Source organism: Lissotriton vulgaris, chromosome 7, assembly GCF_964263255.1.
Source record: "Lissotriton vulgaris chromosome 7, aLisVul1.2, whole genome shotgun sequence".
Lineage (NCBI taxonomy): Eukaryota > Metazoa > Chordata > Amphibia > Caudata > Salamandridae > Lissotriton > Lissotriton vulgaris.
Window position 1 is genome coordinate 1,775,982,128 of NC_141695.1, and position 21,473 is coordinate 1,776,003,600.

Genomic DNA, 21,473 nt, shown 5'->3' on the forward strand with positions numbered 1-21,473 from the left:
CGAGGAAGGGCGGGCGCACAGTTTATGAAGTACCAGAAACTGGAGATGAAGGGAAAGACCTCCTCTACCAAACGCCCCAACGAGTCTGAGCAAGATCACCATGATATCTATAAAGATTTGAGTGAAGTCCCAAATGAAGAAGGTTTTTCTAGTATACTGAATGCAAGAATTAGAAAAGTAATATACGTTTATCGATTAAAAACCTGTAAAGACAATGTATTCATATTTAGAGCCTGAATTTGGTCTTGCCGGACGGGTTAGTCTGTCACATTGGTGAGGGTTATCCCGTCTGTCGAAACATAAATTCCATAGGATATACTGGGATTTATATAACGATGGACGGGTTATCCGTCACTGTTTGATGGAGTGACCCGTCTGCCGACATCTAAAGCCGGCCCCAGGTGTTTGTGTTTATGGGTTGCTGTGCCACGCCCTTCCGCAAGAGTAAGTATGAACTGTTCGAGCTCACTACCCTCAGAAAATGAACGTCTTTGAGACAAAATAGGAGGGACATTCCCAAACTAAACAGGATGCAAACACTTACACTCCTGTAACTATGCCCCAAAAGCATAGAACGTTCTTCCTGTCCGTCTATGATTAGAGCCTAGGGTCACACATTCACAAGAGACCTGGAAACCCTCTTCTGGGTGATATTGCCTGTTTCAAGATTAAACCCTTCTGACTGCTCACACCAGGTGACCTGAACCCACACGCTTCAGTGTTGAAATGTGGGAGGCACAGAGTCTGAGTGGAACCCAAGGCGCCCCATGGATTCAGACTGTGGCCCACAGCCGAAGGTCTAGACAGCGTAATGACACCTGACATCCAATATCACTTCTTCCCTCAACAAAATCGTGAAACAAAGTGTTCTGATGCTACCAAAACTTTTTATTGTGCTGTTGTGCAGTAGCCTCACCAATATTTATCTTAGCAGAAAAGAGTCCTGTCGTATGGCTTTGAGAGGTGTTTGATTCTATGGATTGGCACAGGAGTGATCTTCGCTTCGGCCGGCCTCTAGAGAATTGATCAATTCTATGGGTTGGCACAGGAGTGGTCTTCGCTTTAGCTGGCCTCTAGTGGTGTTCGATTATATGGATTGGCACAGGAGGGGTCTTCTCTTCGGCCGGCCTCTAGAGCTGTTCGATTCTATGGATTGGCACAGGAGTAGTCCTTGCTTCGGCCGGCCTCATGAGGTGTTGGATTCTATCGGTAGGCACTGGAGTGGTCTTCGCTTTGGCCGGCCTTTCATGGTTCTGGGTTTAATTTGATGCCAGAGTACTGTGGATCCAGGGCAGCAGGGCGCAGACCTTGGTGTAGACCCCTGGGTAGTTTCTCTCTGCACAGCCGTAGCCCCAGGAAACAATGCCATGGAGTTCACCACCACAGACCAGTGGCCCTCCAGAGTCACCCTGCACCAGGAGAGAAAGACGAAGAAGAATCATCCACCAAAACAAGCCGTGACCATTATTCCACCAACAGCTCTTATCCAACCACCCCGTCATAAAAGGTACGTTGACTCTGAGTGCCTGACTCTGCCTGACCTAGCCTCTCCATCTCCAGCCCTTCTACTCCTGTCCTTCTTCCTTCCTATTTCTTATCCAGTTCATAGTATACCCCACCCAGGGCATGTAGGTTCCTTCCCTCTTGTGTGCACTTATCCCAGAAAAAATGGATTTCAGTGTAAATGTGATGTAGGATCCAATCAAACAACACCCAGACAGGTATCACCAGACCCAGACGTATACAGCGCTGGGAGCATCAGTGCCAGCGTCTCTCAGACCCAGACAGGTATCACCAGAACTAGAACAGGTGCAGCGCTGGGAGCATCAGTGCAAGATTCTGTCAGACCCAGAATGGGTACAGAGCTGGGAGCAGCAGTGCAAGCGTCTCTCAGCCCCAGACAGGTATCACCAGAACCAGAACAGGAGCAGCGCTGGGAGCAGCAGTGCAAGCTTCTGTCAGACCCAGAATGGGTACAGCGCTGGGAGCAGCAGTGCAAGCTTCTGTCAGACCCAGAATGGGTACAGCACTGGGAGCAGCAGCGCAAGCTTCTGTCAGACCCAGAATGGGTACAGCGCTGGGAGCAGCAGTGCAAGCTTCTGTCAGACCCAGAATGGGTACAGCGCTGGGAGCAGCAGTGCAAGCTTCTGTCAGACCAGAATGGCTACAGCGCTGGGAGCAGCAGTGCAAGCTTCTGTTAGACCCAGAATGGGTACAGCGCTGGGAGCAGCAGTGCAAGCTTCTGTCAGACCAGAATGGGTACAGCGCTGGGAGCAGCAGTGCAAGCTTCTGTCAGACCCAGAATGGGTACAGCGCTGGGAGCAGCAGTGCAAGCTTCTGTCAGACCCAGAATGGGTACAGCACTGGGAGCAGCAGCGCAAGCTTCTGTCAGACCCAGAATGGGTACAGCGCTGGGAGCAGCAGTGCAAGCTTCTGTCAGACCCAGAATGGGTACAGCGCTGGGAGCAGCAGTGCAAGCTTCTGTCAGACCAGAATGGGTACAGCGCTGGGAGCAGCAGTGCAAGCTTCTGTCAGACCCAGAATGGGTACAGCGCTGGGAGCAGCAGTGCAAGCTTCTGTCAGACCCAGAATGGGTGCAGCGCTGGGACCAGCAGCGCAAGCTTCTGTCAGACCAGAATGGGTACAGCGCTAGGAGCAGCAGTGCAAGCTTCTGTCAGACCAGAATGGGTACAGCGCTGGGAGCAGCAGTGCAAGCTTCTGTCAGACCCAGAATGGGTACAGCGCTGGGAGCAGCAGTGCAAGCTTCTGTCAGACCCAGAATGGGAACAGCGCTGGGAGCAGCAGTGCAAGCTTCTGTCAGACCCAGAATGGGTACAGCGCTGGGAGCAGCAGTGCAAGCTTCTGTCAGACCCAGAATGGGTACAGCGCTGGGAGCAGCAGTGCAAGCTTCTGTCAGACCAGAATGGGTACAGCGCTGGCAGCAGCAGTGCAAGCTTCTGTCAGACCCAGAATGGGTGCAGCGCTGGGACCAGCAGCGCAAGCTTCTGTCAGACCAGAATGGGTACAGCGCTGGGAGCAGCAGTGCAAGCTTCTGTCAGACCCAGAATGGGTACAGCGCTGGCAGCAGCAGTGCAAGCTACTGTCAGACCCAGAATGGGTACAGCGCTGGGAGCAGCAGTGCAAGCTTCTGTCAGACCAGAATGGGTACACCGCTGGGAGCAGCAGTGCAAGCTTCTGTCAGACCCAGAATGGGTACAGCGCTGGGAGCAGCAGTGCAAGCTTCTGTCAGACCCAGAATGGGTACAGCGCTGGGAGCAGCAGTGCAAGCTTCTGTCAGACCAGAATGGGTACAGCGCTGGGAGCAGCAGCGCAAGCTTCTGTCAGACCCAGAATGGGTACAGCGCTGGGAGCAGCAGTGCAAGCTTCTGTCAGACCCAGAATGGGTACAGCGCTGGGAGCAGCAGTGCAAGCTTCTGTCAGACACATAATGTATGTATGTATGTATGTATGTATAAACCATTTTATAACGCGCTCTATTACTTGGGAGTATCCTGGCGCGATGGGAAAGAGCAGAGGAGGGCAGACGAGAATCAACTTATGTCACACTCCTGAAAAGATGGGTTTTCAGATTTCTTTTGAACTGGGCTACGCACTGAGTGGAGCGCAAGTGGAGGGGGAGGGCATTCCAGGCTCGGGCTGCCACTACAGCTATTGACTGGCCCCCTAGTCTAGTTTGCTTAAAGCGAGGAAGAGTCATTTTGAACAAAGAGGACGATCTAAGAGCTCGTGTGGGAGCATAGAGGGTAAATCTCTTCTTCAGATAGGCAGGTCCTTGGTCATGAGTAGCTCTAAATGAGAGCACTAGGGATTTGAACAGGATGCGTTGTGGCACTGGCAGCCAGTGAAGGCTAGACATATGAGAGCGAACGCTCTTCCATCTCGGAACATTAAAAAGGAGACGGACAGCGGCATTCTGGATAACCAACAGACGCTTAACCAAATAGGCGGGGATGCCGCTAAACAGGGCGTTTGCGTAATCTAGCCTTGCTAGAATGAGTGCTTGAGCGACAGTCTCCCTGGCTTCTCTGGGAAGCAGTGGAAAAAATCTTCGTAACATTCTCAGAGTAGCAAAGCATGTCCCGGATAATTTCTTTATGTGGTCCTCAAATCTTAAGTCCTCCCCGAACCATATGCCAAGACTTTTTGCGGGGCCACCCATCACCTTAGGGCTAGGAATATTCGGGGGCCACAACGAGTTTTTGAAACTGGAAGGGAAAGAGCCGTAAAAGAGGACCTCAGATTTGTCCTCGTTGCATTTCAGCTGAGCCAAAGTTAGCCAGCGAAAAACTGAGGACAGACAAAGCTGGACTGTTGTAGTGTCCAGGTAGTCATCTGGCCAAGTGAACAGCAGCTGTGTGTCATCAGCATACCCTATAATCTTAGCCCCATACTGTTCCGCTAGATAAACCAGGGGGGTGATGTAAATATTGAACAGTAGGGGACTACGGGTAGATCCCTGTGGGACCCCAGTGAGGAGTGGTTTAGGCTCTGAGGCATGAGGCGGCATCCAGACCTGTTGTGTCCTGCCCGAAAGAAATGAGGACAGCCAGGTCAGGACACCGCCACCAATGCCAATTGCGGACAGCCTGGCGAGGAGGAGCTCGTAAGGGACGGTATTGAACGCGGCAGAGAGGTCCAGCAAAATCAGGACCGCTCTGCCGCCCTCATCCAGACACTCCCGAATCGACTCCGCCATCTCCACCAGAGCAGTCTCCGTGCTGTAGGCCGCCCTAAAGCCTGACTGAGCTGGATGCAGAGCTTTGGAGGTCTCAACAAAGCTCTCCAGTTGACGAAAGACCACTTTCTCGCATATTTTGGCCAATGCTGGCAAAAGGGATATGGGACAATAGTTCTCGGGAACAGTAGCATCTAGCCCAGGTTTCTTCAGAAGCGGCAAAAGCTTTGCCTGCTTCCAGTTTACGGGAGCCTCTGCTGAAGATAGAGAGAGATTCACTATCTGGGTGACATCACTGCAGACAATACTAGCCACTTCCGAAAGTACCCGGGCAGGGCAGGGATCAGAGGGAGAGCCCGATTTAAGGGACTGAAGGAGAGGCAGGACATCACATTCCGCAACCAGCGAAAAGTTTGTAAACTGCTGGATTTCACAATGGTATGGCATAATAGGGAGGCCATCCACTGAACTATCCGCTGGTAACGCGGAGAGCAAGTCCTGCTGAATTTTAGCTATTTTATTTATGAAGAAGTTAGACAAGTCCTCGCACCATTGCACAGAGGAAGGGAGTATGATAGTTTCAGCAATAGGGGATACGAAACTTTTAACAATAGAAAAAATCTCTCTACTGTTATTTTCCGCTTTAGCGATTCTCCCTGCATAATAATTCCCTTTGGCTATCTTAATAGCGGCATAGTAGTCTTTTTGGGCTGAGCGCAGGGCGGCCTTTGTCTCTGAGCTATACCCACGTCTCCAAGCTCGCTCCAGTTTTTTACATCCCAGTTTCAGCTCCCTCAGCTCAGGAGAGAACCAGGGTTGAGAGGGGGTGTGTCGGAACCTAGACACGGTAGAATGTTTCGTAGACGCATTAGCCGCCTGCAGAACCCACCCATTAAAGCCACTAACTCCCTCCCCCATCACAGGAGTAAGCTTCGGGCGAGCTTTAGATAGCTCCTGGCCGAACGCAACCAGGTTGATCTTCTGGGGGTGGCTCACGGGCAGTGCAAGAGCAGGTCTACCTACGTTTTCCACCTCCCATGAGAACCTAACAAGATCATGATCCGACCACGTCACCTTTTCTAAGCTTAAAGCCTTGATGGGAAAGTTAGAGCAAACTAGGTCTAAAAGGTGACCTCCAGCGTGAGTCAGAGAGACCACCCATTGTTTGAGCTGTGCCAAATCAAAAACTTCCCCCAGTCGACGCGCTTCAGTAGAGTCAGTGACATCTACATGGATGTTGAAGTCACCAACCAGAAGAAATTTTGGAAAGCTCAGGGCCCGTGGCACTATGCACTCCTCCAAAGTGTCAATGAAGTGACTGGCATAGCCCGGAGGCCTATAGATCAGTGACCCACCCAGGGTGAAGTGGGGACTAATAGTAAGGGAGAAGTGGAGAACTTCACCATCAACCCCTGCAGCGGATTGCTCAGAGGCGAAGTGCCACCCTTCCTTAAAAATTACAGCTAGTCCGCCCCCTCTGCCTAGGGGCCTATCAGCTCCTGCAATCTTAAATCCTCTGGGGACAGCAAGTTCAACAATCGGGGCACACGAGTCCGTAAGCCACGTCTCCGTGATGAAAAGGAACTCAAATTGGCCGTCCGCCAGTATGTCAAAGATGTCAGCTACATGTTTCACCACGGATCTGGCATTGATGAACCCGGCCCTGATTGTCGTATGACCTGTACCACCGGCAGAACGTGGGGGTAAGGAGGGCTGGGGGAGGAAACCACAGCTCGAGCACTTCACAGTAGCGCAGTCCCGTCCCGCCCGCAAGCAAATACCTTCTCCGGCGGGCAAATTCAGCCTCAAAAGGTCATTACGAGAGTACATGATCCTGTCAGGCCAAGGTCGACCGAGGGGAAGGCGGGCAGAATGGCTGACCCTGGGCCTGTCAGAGGCACGAACGGGCACAGACGGGCCCTCCTTTGGCGCTCCTTCGGCGCGCAGACGGAGCGCCTGCTGCGCGAGACCGCTGCGCGTTCTATGTGGCATCGCTATCTAAGGCCCAAGCCCCTCCCCGAGCTGGACCGCTAACCCGAGTCCAGTAGGGGTTCGGGACTCACCAAAGATGGTGCCCGACCTGGCCCTCCACAGCAATCGGCACAAGCAAGCCGCGGTGGAACGGGGCACAGGGAGACCGGGAAGCAGCGCACAGGTTATTAAAAAACGGTACAGTTAATAAGCAGCAAACAACGCAATTATTAAATCAATTGGGTGTTAAAATTAAGTTTTTTTAAAAGAGCTAATGAAACAATGCTACGCAGAGTGAGTGAGCAGAAGAGAATCTCTCACAGTCTGCTCGCCTTTCCCAAACGAAATCGCAAGGTGCTGCCACCACCCTGATCAGTCGCTCAGGCCCGCAGATTCCAATTCTATTTAAGGCCCAAGCCCCTCCCCGAGCTGAACCGCTAACTCGAGTCCAGTAGGGGTTCGGGACTCACCAAAGATGGCGCCCGACCTGGCTTCTGTCAGACCAGAATGGGTACAGCGCTGGGAGCAGCAGTGCAAGCTTCTGTCAGACCCAGAACAGGTGCAGCGCTGGGAGCAGCAGTGCAAGCTTCTGTCAGACCCAGAATGGGTGCAGCGCTGGGAGCAGCAGTGCAAGCTTCTGTCAGACCCAGAATGGGTACAGCGCTGGGAGCAGCAGTGCAAGCTTCTGTCAGACCAGAATGGCTACAGCGCTGGGAGCAGCAGTGCAACTTCTGTTAGACCCAGAATGGGTACAGCGCTGGGCACAGCAGTGCAAGCTTCTGTCAGACCCAGAATGGTACAGCGCTGGGAGCAGCAGTGCAAGCTTCTGTTAGACCCAGAATGGTACAGCGCTGGGAGCAGCAGTGCAAGCTTCTGTTAGACCCAGAATGGGTGCAGCGCTGGGAGCAGCAGTGCAAGCTTCTGTTAGTCCCAGAATGGATACAGCGCTGGGAGCAGCAGTGCAAGCTTCTGTCAAACCCAGAATGGGTGCAGCGCTGGGAGCAGCAGTGCAAGCTTCTGTCAGACACAGAATGGGTACAGCGCGGGAGCAGCAGTGCAAGCTTCTGTCAGACCCAGAATGGGTGCAGCGCTGGGAGCAGCAGTGCAAGCTTCTGTTAGACCCAGAATAGGTACACCGCTGGGAGCAGCAGTGCAAGCTTCTGTCAGACCCAGAATAGCTACATTTCTGAATGTGACAGAAGCTTGCTCTGCTGCTCCCACCACTGTATCTGTTCTGGGTCTGAGAGAAGCTGCTCGCAGTATTGTACCTGTTCTGTGTGTGAGAGAAGCTTGCACTGGACCATGTGCTTCTTGTTTTAGGTGCAAGAAAGTAAGCATGGGCGATTTTTATATTTTTGCGTGTTCACGGGTGCTCGCGGGGCGCTTTGCGTGTTCGCGGGGCGCTTTGCGTGTTCGCGGGTTTTTTTTTTGCCTGGTTAATCACTGCCACCCTCTCGTTTTTTTATGCCCTCTGTACCACTCGTTTCTGTGCCCTTCTGCCCTCTGCCCCACTCATTTTTTGTCCTCTTCTGCCCTCTGTCCCACTTTTGTGCCCTTCTGCCCTCAGCCCCAATTAGAATGGCGCCGGCAAGCTGCCAGCGCCATTCTAAAATAGCTACAAAGAGCTTCAACAGGAAGCACTAATAGATAAAGTAAAGCAGGTGCTCGAGTTGAAGGTCAAATTAAGTTACACAATCATTAATCACCCCAAGTTTGGGGTGATTACTGATTGTGTAACTGAATTTGAGCTTCACATCGAGTACCTGCTTTACTTTATCTATTAGAGCTTCCTGTTGATGCTGACTTTTGTAACTAATTCAGAATGGCTCTGGCAGCTTGCCGGCGCCATTCTAAAAGAGTTACAAAAGTCAGCTTGAACTTTTGACCCAATCCGATTTTGCGGGAAATTTGCGAATCTCGCGCATTGCGAATTTACCGAAAATCCTCAAAATCCGCGAGTTGAATGGATTTTCCGCCCATACTTACAAGAAAGCATTAAATCTGTCTTCGTGGTACCAAACTGCACACAGGCCTCAGCGTGAAATCAAACTGCCACTGGTTGCTTACCTTCCTGAGGACTGCGCATGTCCAGCTTACATTAAACTAAAACCTCCATACCTCCCCTGGCAGAGAGTGAAGGGCCAGTCAGAACCCACCACTGACTCAGGCACAGACTGGACTCTACCTCCCCCTGTTGTATATCCTCCCCCCCCCCCTCCGGTCACAGGCTGGACTCTACCTCTCCCCTTTGTCTAGACCCCCCTCCCCGTCACAGGCTGGACTTAATTCCCCCGCTGTCTGTACCCCCTGACTCTGTCACAGATGGGACTCTAACTCCCCTAATTTTTTATTTTGTTATTTTTTTGAGTTTTATATGGCGGTTGATAGACATGAGGGTATCAGAGTGCTTTACAAGTGATGTAAGTACATAAATACGTTTCTATGAGGAACAAAAGCAATTATTAATGTAAACGTCACAAGACAGTCCAGCATTCTATGGTTATGGAGTCAAACACAGGGTACATGGAGGCGAAAGGCATCAGGGACTAGAAGGCGACTGAGCACGTCACCCGGATGCAATTGAACAGGTAATGCGACCGTCCGGAAGGGGTTAATGAATGAGGGAACCGAAAAACAAGGAGCAAGGAGTGTGCCTGTGAGGAGGAGAGATTTGACCTGAGGAAAGTAGCGGGTCACAGCGGAGACCTTTAGGGAGCGAGTTCCAGATCTTTGGAGCATTACCTTAGAAGGAGCGAGATTGAGATGAGTTCTTCTTGAAGTTTGTAGGTCGAGAAGAAGCAGCGGAGCTTCTCGGAGCCCGGGCTCTTCCAGCGCTTGGGATTCTGGTTCTAAGTTTTTTTGTCTATGAGGCAGTTTGCGGGTGGTGCCGGCTGTCTGGGAAATGCAATCTGCCTTCGATGGGAAGACATTTGAGACTACTGATTGCACTGAAATCTAAAATCATCAGGGGATAAACAGCTCTACTTTCTTGAGGTGTCTGAGTCTGCAAAGCTCTCCTTTGGTGGAGTTGTTGACGCTCCCCACCATGGACATGCTCTTGTCCAGGGTGATGCACGGGGAGTGGATGGAGTTAGAAAGGCATAAGGCCCCATAAAGAGTGTCCAGAGTCTTGATTTGTGAGCTCACCAAAAGACGCAGTCCACGATGCACATGATGCGGTGTGGCTGAAGATTCTGGGCACTGGAGGTGCTGGAGGTTGGGGCTACTTGGAACCCGAAGATCGTCTTGAAAAGAAGCCAACAAGCCTTTGCAACTGTAAGTTGGATGCACTGCACAGGGGTTCAGTTATTCCAACCCCCACGAGGGATACTGGCCTCAAACTTGGTGAGAGGGCAGGGCAGGCCTCGGGAGCTGAGGAAAACCACCACCTGTGTTGCAGAGCCCACGGAGTCGGAAGGAGCTCAGGATTTGCAGACCACAGGTCGACTTAGTTGTATTCCCTGCAAATGCAGGGGATTGACTCCTTCACTCCAAAGACGATTCCTTCAGGCGTTTTTGACGCTTCACATGCCTTGGAAGGTTCCTGTATGGTGCACAGGCACAGAGGATGCACAGACTGGACAGGAGACGAAGCCGAGCCCAAACGAAGTCCAGAGTGCGCAGGTGGTAGAAGAAGAAGTGATGTCTGATCTGAATCTTATCCCACGACGAATCTAGGGACGTACACCCAAGGAAGCCCTTAAGTACCCTAAGGACAGGGTTGGGTAGATTCAGGGAACCATCCCAGGGGAGGGTCCGGACAGGGGGGAGGTTACTCCCCTGTCCATTGTCCAGTTTCACGCCAGATCAGGAGCCAACGGCTCTCAGAGCTAGTTTGAACTGGACTATGCATGGGGACACCAAATGTGCCCCTCATGCAGAATGAGTGGCGCTGGCAAGAGCAGCCACCCAGGCCTAATACACTAAACCCTGTCTGGGAGGTGGTCACACCTTCCTGTGACTGGATGCCTATTGTTCTGCCTTCCCCTGCTCGCGCTTGGCTTAGCAGCAGGAGGGCAGAATCGTATCTCTGCAACCATTTTGTGCTGTCCGGCCTAGAAGGTTGGCACCGGGAACACTGAGAGCCTAACAGAGGGCTCTTCCAGTGCTTGGAATCATACCGTCAAATGGTGTGGGAGTATGATTCCAACATTTTTAATACCAAACATCATAGGATTCTTTGCAGCCATTTTTGAGAGGGTCATTGTGTAATTACGCCATGCCCCTCTATATAGTATATGGCTGCTTCACTGACAATCCGGGAGAATGGATTCCGTAGCCTGTAGGGGTGTCCTGCTCATGCAGGGGCACCCTCTCACTTAGAACCACGCACCTTGCCTTGAGGATTGCAAAGGCCTGCTACAGGGGTGACTTATAGGATTTAAGTGCAGTGACCCTTAGATATACGAAACCTTTATCAATCAATCACATGCTTGTAGAGTGAGATTACTCACCTGTGAGGGTCTCAAGGTGCTGGGAGGAGCGGAGGTGCAGGTTCCAGTCCATCAAGGAGGGGTCTGTTGAAGAGCCAAGTGATGTTGGCTGTCTGATGTGGAGCAAAAGGTCGTTCCAGGCTTTTTCTGTGGGGAAGTAGAAGGAGCAGCCGCCTGATCTGGTCTTTCTGGCTAGTTGGACCATGGCGTAGGAGAGCTGGGCTGATCGTAGGGTCCTTTGGGGTGCTTGGAATTTGACTCGGCTGTTGAGGTATGCTGGTCCGGTGTCGTGGAGGGCCTTGCGAGCGGGGGTCAGCATCTTGAAGGTGACTATAGCTTCGATGGGTAGCCAGTGGAGTGTGTGCAGGTGCTAGGAGTTATGTCAGTGTCTTGGTAGATTGAGGAGCAGTCTTGCGGCTGTGTTTTGGATGGTCTGGAGCTTGCGGATGAAGTGTTTGTTTATTCCGACATAGAGTGCGTTGCCATAGTCGAGTCTGCTGGTGACCATGGCGTGGGTGATGGTCTTTCTGTGCTCGAGTGGGATCCATTTGAAGGTCTTACGTAGCAGGCAGAGGGTGTGGAAGCAGGAGGACGAGACGGAGTTGATCTGGCGGTCCATTTTGATCTCAGAGTCCAGGATGATTCCAAGGTTGCATGCGTGTTCGCTGGGGGTGGGTGGGCACTGACGGCGGGAGGCCATCAGGTGTTGTTCCAGGCGTCGGGTTTTGGGCCCATAATGAGTACTTCTGTTTTGTTGGTTTTTAGTTGTAGGCAGCTGCTCTTCATCCCTTTGGCGACGGCTTCCATGCCTTCTCGAAAGTTGTATCTGGCGGTGTTGGCTTTGTTGGATAGGGAGAGGATGAGTTGGGTGTCGTCTGTGTATGACACAATGTTGAGTCCGTAGGTTCTGACGATGGGGGTGAGCGGAGCCATGTAGACATTGAAGAGCTTAGGGCTGAGGGAGGACCCGTGGGGGAGTCTGCAGATGGTAGGTGTAGGGTCTGAAAGGAAAGGGGGAGTCTGACCCGCTGTGTTCTGCCGGAGAGGACGGAGCAGACCTGGTCAAGAGCCTTGTCTTGGATCCCTGCCTCGTGGAGTCTGCGTGTTAGGGTGCTGTGTCGAAGGCCGCTGAGAGGTCGAGGAGGATGAGGGCTACTGTTTTTCCTTTGTCCAGTAGGGAGCAAATGTAATCTGTTGTGGCGAGGAGGACGGTTTCTGTACTTAAGTAAGTGGTGCATGCGCCAACTTACACAGACTGCAATGGCAGTTCTGTAGATCCATTTTGCATGGCCTCTCAGGGGTGGCATAATGCAGGCTGCAGCCCCTGGGAGGTCTCTGGGGTACCTGTGCCCTGGGTACCTTAGTACCATATACTAGAGTGATAAGGCTACCCCAGTATCCAATCTGGGATCTACCTAAGTACTCAACACAACAATTTATGGAGAAAGCAGATAGACTGTGGTCCTGATTAGAAGGATCCCAGTCAGACTAGTCAATAACAGCTTAGCATCAGGCATAAAAGTGGGGGTAACCATAGGAGAAGATCTTACTTTTCGACTGAGAGGCATCACTAATTTGGTCCAGAGCGGGGAGGTAATATGGTTGAGGTTCTGTACTATGGGTCAGGGCATTGGATCGGAAGTGTAGCCAGAAGGCTTCAAGTTTGCTATTATTTTTAAGATCGTCATTTTAGTCATAAGTCTGAAGTCTGTCTACTTAGCATTGTTTTGGGCTGATGGCTACCCTGATTGAATTCAGATTTTATTGGGACGTGGTGGTCTCTGGTTGAGCCCAGCGAGGTTTTTTTGGGGTTCTATGGCATGAAGAGTAGAGCCTTTGGGGGCAGAGTCATCAAGTTGGGAAGAAGGGGAGGGTTAGTTTGGGTTCAGAGAGTTGAGTAAGGAGAGTCGAGTTTGAGAGGGTAAGAGTAAGGTAAGGACTGGAAGCCGGGCTGGTGTGCTCGGTTCTGGCAAGCATGTCGAGGAGCAGCATGGTCGTGTGATCAAGTGTAATGTGTGTGAGATGTTGGATGGATTGACACTCCTTGGACGCTGGTGTGGTGTGAGGGGGAGCAGTGGTGGCTTGAGTGGTAGAGGAGTCCTGGGGAGGTGAGTTAGGGACTGAGGGGCAGATTTACAAGCCCCTTGCGCCGCTTTTGCATCACTTTTCCCATGTTAAAAGTGGCGCAAGGGGTTTGTAAATCTTCCCCCGACTGTTAAGGAAGGCAGCAAGAGCGAACGGTTGATAGTAGAAACAACTCGTGTTAGTGAGGCAAGAAGCCTCGGGAAGTGTCCACCAAAGATGCTGAGGTGCTGGCTGGATGCTTGGATTCGTATGTTCCCTGTTCTGGAGTTGGCCATGGAGAGATCCCCCTAAAGCTTTGGAAGCGCCGGGAAGTGTCCATCAAAGATGCTGAGGTGCTGGCTGGGTGCTTGGATTCGTATGTTCCCTGCTCTGGAGTTAGCCATGGAGAGATCCCCTAAAGCTTTGGAAGGGACGGTTGGGAGTTTATTCCATGAGCAATTGTTGGTGACTTTGTGATATGCAGGTGGAGTAGGACGGCGTCTCTCCATTTTGCAGGGTGTTGGGAGTAAGAGATGAGGTCAGTTTTCAGGTGATCGTTGTTGGCCTTGTAGTAGGTAGCTGCTATTAGTCTTTCAGGGACTTATTTGAGAAGGTTGTATTTACATTTTTTTCTGGAATTGATAGAGAGATTTATTGGATATGGTTTGCTCCAACGGTACCCTCCGTACCTTGTCACAGACTGGACTGTTACTCCCCAAATTGTCTATACCCCAGACCCTGTCATATATTGGACTCTAACTTCCCTCGTTGTGGATACTTCTAGCTCAGTCACAGACTGGGCTGTAACTCCCCCTATTGTCAATAATACACCCTCCCCCGAAAGGGCGTGTCACAAACTGGGCCATAACTCCCCCTGTTGTCTGTACCCTCCAGCCCCATCACAGACTGAACTCCAGCTTCCCCGCTGTCTATACTCCCCTCACGGCCCGTCACAGACTGGACTCTAAATCCACCTATTGTCTCTACCCCCCAATCAGCCTTGTCACAGACTAGATTCCAACCCTCCCCATCGTCTATACCCCTCTTCCCCGTCACAGACTATACCCACCATTGTCCATACTCCCCCCCGGGTTCAGTGGCAGACTGCACGCTAAGTCCCTTTTTGTCTATACCCCCGGACCCATCACCGACTGGACTCTCTTCAACTCCCCCTGTTGTCCTTCCCTTCCTGGCCCAATCACAGACGGGACCCTAACTCCCCCTTAGTCTATACTGCCCATGGCCCCATCACAGACTGGACATTAACATCCCCTGTTGTCTATCCCCCCATCCTATTCACATTCTGAATTCTAACTCTCCCCTATGTCTAGACCCCTTTCTATTGGGCCCATCACAGACTGGACTGCCCCTTCCCTGCCTGCTTATACCCCCCCCCGGTCCTGTCACAGACTTGTCTCCAACTTCCGCCGTTGTCTCCCCCCCCCTTGGGTCATCACACACTGGAGTCTTTCCCCGTTACCAGACCCAATGTGGACCTTCTGCTGTTGGACAGGTGTTCATTTGAAGGCGGTCCCTAGTGGTGGGCCCGCGCGGAGCTTGGACCCGTCCTTGACCGGTTTGGCCAGGATGGTGGCCACCACCACCACTCAGTTACCTGGCAGGCGTCCTTGCCTCCCTCGAAGTAGCCGGCACACACCATGGTGCTGGTCAGAAGGTAAGACTTCTCGCAGTCGGCGTGACTCAGGATGGGGACGTCCACACACTGCAACCGGTCCGGGTTCATCACTGCACAATGACACACAGGAAGGAGTTACACTTCGGGTGGTCACCTGGTCGGTTTTCAACCAGAACCACTGGTATTTTCATGTCCAGGCGGGTACAAAAATAAGCAACTTCCCCTAAAGCCAGATTTTTTAACCCTTATCTGTAAATACTTTGACCAGCAAATACAAACAGAAAGCAATTTTAAATGTGTCTTCATTCTGCGTTAAGGGTCCCCGACTAATAATTAAAGTGAACAAAGGCTGAAAAGTCATGTTGCAAATGAACACATACGGTGTTCAAGTTGGTTTAACATCTGGGCCTTTGCAAACTCTTAAAACAACAACAAATAACTGGTATTTTTGTCCTGAAAAAGTGGCAACGCTGGTTACAAAACGCTCAGCATCCAACCGCAAGGGTTCAAGAAACATGTCTGCAAAATTATACACAACATTCATTCAACATATATAAAAGAAAAGAAAACCAGACATAACTACAGTAAGAGAGTCATTCAGAGGTGATCAAGTGGCAAATGTCCTGTCCCCCACTCCTTGCGTTTGGGTGGTGGCTCCATGGTTTTGGCAGGCTCCCCGCAGACCCCGCTCCCCTGACTATTCTGACACAGGTCTCTGAGATAGTTTCCCCAGTTATCCAGGACGTGATAAATTTCTCCCTCTTAATGGGGCAGGTCCCCCTTTTATGGAAACAAGCGAGAGTCAAAGCTCTTTTGAAAAAGTCTAATCGGGATCCTGAGGAATGGGCTAATTATTGCCCCATTTCCGTGCTGCCAGGAATAAGCTATTTAGCAGAAAAATATGTTAACTCCTTACTAGCAGCTTTTCTTGAGTAAAACAACTACCTCCAACCCACTCAGACCAGTTTCATGTGTCAACAGGGCACGGAGAGCGCTCTTCTGGCTGTGGTCGAAGAGTCTTTTACACTTTCTTGAAGGATATCCTCTTGTTGATGGGGAGCCAGTGCAGGTTTCTCAGGTGGGGGGTGATGTGGCCGTGGCATGGTACATTGAGGATCAGTCGTGCCGAGGCGTTTTGGATGCATTGTAGTCATTTGATGAGCTTGGTCAGGGCTCCCGCGTAGAGGGCGTTTCCGTAGTCGAGACTGCTGCTGACAAGGGCCTGGGTGACCGTCTTTTTTGTATCCGTCGGGATCCATCTGTAGATCTTGCGGAGCATGCGGAGGGTGTTGAAGCAGGAGGAGACGGTGTTGACTTGCTTGGTCATTGAGAGCGTTGAGTCAAGGATGATTCCCAGGTTGCGTGCATGGTCGGTGGGTGTCAGGGCTGCCCCCAATGCCGTTGGCCACCAGGAGTCGTCCCAGGCTGAAGGGTTGGAGCCGAGGATGAGAACCTCCGTCTTGTCTGAGTTCAGCTTCAGACGGCTGGTCTTCATCCAGTCGGCGACAGCCTTCATTTCGTCGTGGAGGTTGGCTTTGGCGGAGATGGGGTCCTTGGGGAGGGAGAGGATCAGATGAGTGTTGTCGGCGTAGGAGATTATGTTGAGGTTGTGCTGTCGGGCTACGTGTGCGGGAGTCGCACAGGGCTTGCGACGGCAGGATATAGGTGTTGGAGCTGGGGTTGGAGAGTTACTTCACGATGTTGAAGAGCTCCTTGCTATTGTGTGTATTGTTGTCGAGGCGGTCTTTGAAGGCGGTCCTCTTGGCCGCCTGGATGAGGTGGTGGTGGTTACGGATGGAGTCCTTGTGTGCTGCGTGGCTGTCCGGAGTTTGTTCACTGTGCCATTTCTTCTCTAGTATCCGGCAGGCTTTCTTGGAGGCTAGGAGTTCTGGTGTGAGCCAGTTGGCCCTCTTGCTGGTGTCTCTGTGTGGGGGGGTTTCGTCGGCGAGGGTATTGGTGCAGTCCTCGATCCAGCGTCTGAGGCTGTGGGCAGCGTCGTCAGTGTTGGAGGGTTTGGTGGGTGGGCTGAGAGTGAGGTTTGCGTGTAGTTGGTCTTCGGTGATTTTGCTCCAGCAGCAGCGGGGATCTGTTGGGTGGGGTGGTGTGTGGTGGGTTTCTAGAAGGCGAAGTGGATGCAGCGGGGGTGGGTCCAGAGGAGTTCGGTGGTGTGGCTGATGGAGACGTACGGGCTTGAGGAGAAGACTAGGTCGAGTATGTGGCCGGCAGAGTGGGTGGGTGTTGTGACGAGTTGCTTCAGTCCGAGGGTGGCAAGGTTATCGATCAGGGTTGTGGAGTTGTTGTTGTTGCTCTCAAGGTGAAAGTTCAGGTCTCCGAGGAGGATGTATTCAGTGGAGGTTAGGGCATGCGTGCTGATCAAGTCGGCAATGGAGTCGCTGAACTGGGGGCAGGGTCCGGGGGGTCGGTAGACGAGGGTGCCTCTGAGGGTGGAATTAGGGTCTGTGTGGATATGGAAATGCATGTGTTCGGCGGTGCTGAGAGCGCCGTCGGTGCTAGTCGAGACCCTGATGCTGTACTTGTGGACGATGGCGATTCCTCCTCCGACTCCGTTGGTGCGGTCTCTGCGGATGATCTTGTAGCCGTCTGGGATTACTATGGCGATGCCGGGTGCGGAGGAGTCGTTAAACCAGGTCTCTGTCAAGAAGGCGACATCCAGGGATGTTGTGTCAAGCAGTGAGGGTCACCTGTGAGGGTCTCAAGGCGCTGAGGGGGAGCGGTCTGCAGATCTGTTTAGCTGAAGAGCCAGGTCTTGAGGGTCTTCCTGAAAGTGCTTAGGGAGGGGGCACGTCTGATGTCTGCTTCCAGGTCTTGGCTGCAATGTGATGGAAGGAACTTCCGCCTGCTCTGGCTCTGTGGCTACATGGGATTTCGGTCAGTGCAAGGTTGGAAGATCAGAGGTTTCTTTTGGGTACGTGGAAGTTGATTCTGTCGTTGAGGTATTTGGGTCTGTTGTTGTATAGGCATTTGTAGGCGTGGGTGAGGATTTTGAAAGTGACTCTTTTCTCCACGGGGAGCCAGTGGAGACTTCGTAATTGTTGACTGATGTGTTTGTGTCGGGAGATGTCGAGGACGAGTCTGGTGGCGGTGTTCTGTATTGTCTAGAGTTTGCGGAGTAAAGACTTATTTTTGTCGGCTCAGAGTGAGTTTCCATAGTCCAGTCTGCTGGTGATGAGTGCGTGGGTTAACTGTCTTCCTACACTCAGGGGGGATCCATTTGAAGGTCTTGTGGAGGATGTGGAGAGTGTTGAAGCATCTGGAGGTGACGGTTTTGACCTGTCGGTTCATGGTGAGTGATGAGTCGAGTACGATGCTGAGGATCTTGGCGTGGTCTGACGGGGAAGGGAGCCTTCTGAGGGCGGTCGGCCACCAGGTGCTGTCTCATTCAGAAGGGGTGGTACCAAGGACGAGGACTTCTGTCTTCTCAGCGCTGAGCTTCAGGCAGCTGTTGGTCATCCAGACTGCGACTTCTTTCATTCCTTTCTGGAAGATGAGTTTGGCAGTGGTATGGTCTTTGGTGAGTGAGAGGATGAACTGGGTGTCGTCGTCGTAGGATACGATGTTGATGCCATGTAGTCGGACGATGGCTGCGAGGGGGGCCATGTAGATTTTGAAAAGGGTCGGGCTCAGTGATGACCCCTGTGGGACTCCTCTGGTGATTTCCGTGGGGTCGGAGAGGAAGGCTGGGAGTTTGATCCTTTGGCTTCTTCCGGTGAGGAATGATCAGACACAGTCCAGGGCTGTTCCTTGTATGCCGGCGTTGTGTGGTCTCGTGACAAGTGTGCAGTGGGAGATGGTGTCGAAGGCCACTGATAGTTCGTCTTTCCCCGCCAGGGCCCCATGCTGGGCTGTCTGTCCTCCATTTGGCCCCACTGTGGGCTGTCTGTCCTCTCTTGGGCCCCACTGTGGTTTGTCTGTCCTCTTTCGGGCCCCACCATGGGCTGCCTGTCCTCTCTAGTTCCCCACCCCAGGCCGTCTTTCTTCTCTAGGCCCAATCCTGGGATGTGTTTCCTCTCTGGGGCCCCACCATGAGCTGTCTGTCCTCTCTGGGCCCCCTCCCTGATCTATATTTCTTCTCCAAGCCCCACCCTGGGTGGTCTTTCCTCTATGGGCCCCATTCGGGGAGTCTTTCCTCACTAGGGTCTCATGCTGGACCCCTCTTTCCCCTCTGGGGCCCCAAGCGGGGCTGAGTGTCCTCTCTTGGTATCATTCTCGGACATCTTTCCTCTCTGGAGCCCCAACCTGGGCCGTCTTCTTCTCTGGGTCCCACCCTGTGCTATCTTTCCTCTGGGGCCCCACCCTGGGCTGTCTGTCCTCTGAGGCCCCAGCTGGGCCGTCTTTCTTTTCTGGGTCCCACCCTGTGCTGTTTGACCTCTCTGGGGACCCACACTGGGCTTCTCTTCAGAGATCAGGAAGTCAGGTCCTATCTCTGCGCCCTTATGATGGCACGAGGCACGTGTCCCGCAGGGTGGTGCCCATCTTTAAATCTGAAGTGCTGGGCAGGACGGGAGCCTTAAAGAGCTGCATAGGGCCGTACTGACAAGTCTATGCCATCAAGGACCTACTACAAGTGTCAGCGCCATCTATGCCACCAACGCCATGTGCCGACCCCCTGGGCAATCTATGCCACACTGGACCCACACAACAAGCATCAGCTCCAACTATGCCACCAATGCCAGGTGCCTACCCTTTGGGCAATCTGTGGCACCAATGCTGTGTGCCGACCCCTTGGGCAATCAATGCCACCAGGGATGTACACCAAGCATTGATGCCCTCTATGCCACCAACCACCGGCACATGATGTTTCCTGTGGCTTGTCATCAAAGTATCTGGGTGCCACTGTTGCTACGATACCATTGCTGCTGGGCACCCTTATCTCAGGCAGGGCACTCCCCCCAATGCAATAGTGTGCCAATGTACCAGGAGCTGGAGGACGGGCACACAGCACCCTTGGGAGTGTCAACTGGTGAACAGAAAGGATCCGTGAAGACCCTGACTGCCTCTGACCAGCATCCAGGCCCCCAGAATTCAGGCCAATCAACATGGAGGGTGGTATGAAGAAGGTGTCCATGCCACCTGGTGAAGCTGTGCCAAGCTGGCGTGAAGCCCTGAGCCTCCAACTGAGGCAGTGAAGGGTCAGTCCTCAGACTAGGCTGGTGGGCAAGGGCACCAAGGAGCAGGCTGCACAAGGAAGGCAGAGGCCACTGACCGGTGTCGCTGCGGGTGTTGCCCCATCCAGACACTACACACATGTCGCCCACCGCCGGGCACCCGGCGGGCAGGGGCACGGGCTGCACCGTCTCGTCCAGGGGCACCGGGTGGAAGAGTTTGATCAGCATGATGTCGTGGTCTAGGGTCTGGTAGTCGTAGCTGGGGTGCCACACAATACGGTCAATCTTCATCATCTTCTCTCCGCCCTCGAAGATGTTCAGATTGTGGTCCCCAAGGATGATCATCATGGCATAGGGGCTGTAGGAGAAAGAGAAGAAGGACAATCATGGCACAGGGGCTGTGGGAGAAATAGAAGAAGGACCGTCATGGCACAGGGGCTGTAGAAGAAAGAGAAGAAGGACCATCATGGCATAGGGGCTGTAGGAGAAAGAGAAGAGGGTCCAACATGGACTATGGGCTGTAGGAGAAAGAGAAGAGGGACCAACGTGGCACAGGGGCTGTAGGAGAAAGAGAAGAAAGACAATCATTCACAGGGACTGTAGGAGAAAGGGAAGAGGGACCAACATGGCATAGGGGCTGTAGGAGAAAGAGAAGAAGGACAATCATGGCATAGGGGCTGTAGGAGAAAGAGAATAGGGACCATCATTGAACAGGGGATGTAGGAGAAAGAGAATAGGGACCATCATTGAACAGGGGATGTAGGAGAAAGAGAAGAAGGACAATCATGGCATAGGGGCTGTAGGAGAAATAGAGAAGGGACCAACGTGGCACGGGGTGTAGAAGAAAGAGAAATTGGACCATGATGGAACAGGAGCTGTAGGAGAAAGAGAGAAGAGACCAATGTGACATAGAGGCTGTGCGAGAAAGAGAAGAGGGACCATTATGGCATAGGGGTTGTAGGAGAAAGAGAAGAAGGACAATCATGGCACAGGGGCTGTAGGAGAAAGAGAAGAGGGACCAGCATTGCATAGGGGCTATAATAGAAAGGGAAGAAGGAAAATCATGGCACAGTGGGGCAGCAGGAGAAAGAGAAATGGGACCAACATCTATTTGTTGCTGCAGGAGAAGGGGCTGTCGGAGAAAGAGAAGAGGGACCTGAACATTTTAAACTCAGTGTAATAAGTTGTATCAAAGCCAATGGAGAAGTGACGCCTGAGTCCAGAGCAGCGTAAAGGTATCAAGGGTTGTTTGCCCTCAAGACACCCTATAAGGCAGTATCTTCGCCTTCCATTGCTAGATGGGTAAAATGGGTAAAGCAGGAGGCTGGAATTAATGTCCCAAACTTTGGAAAACATTCGGCTCCCCGTGGGAGAGAGTTTATAAACGCAGTTGAATGATTCTTTGAATCAACTGTTAAGAAGTTCTACTTTAAGTCAATTATCGGAGTAGCTACAAATTTGGAGAGAAAGCAGTGAGCATTCAGATCCTCACATCCATTCTGGCATGAAATCTATCATTCCCTGGCTATTGAGAAGGAAAGTTTCAA

The 21,473-nt window shown here is 52.3% G+C and overlaps 1 protein-coding gene across 1 annotated transcript in view; it reads right to left on the bottom strand.

Annotated features, from left to right (window-relative positions):
• Positions 1 to 867: 867 nt before the first annotated feature.
• The window catches only part of LOC147706656 (anionic trypsin-2-like), a 44,239-nt gene continuing 23,633 nt past the window's right edge, over positions 868 to 21,473 (bottom strand). The window contains exons 3-5 of the mRNA XM_086933161.1: positions 20,025 to 20,284; positions 14,780 to 14,910; positions 868 to 1,409 (exon numbers count right to left, since the gene is read on the bottom strand). Coding sequence (XP_086789287.1) covers positions 1,260 to 1,409; positions 14,780 to 14,910; positions 20,025 to 20,284 — 541 coding nt within the window. The 3' untranslated portion in view covers positions 868 to 1,259. The remainder of the gene's footprint in view (positions 1,410 to 14,779; positions 14,911 to 20,024; positions 20,285 to 21,473) is intronic.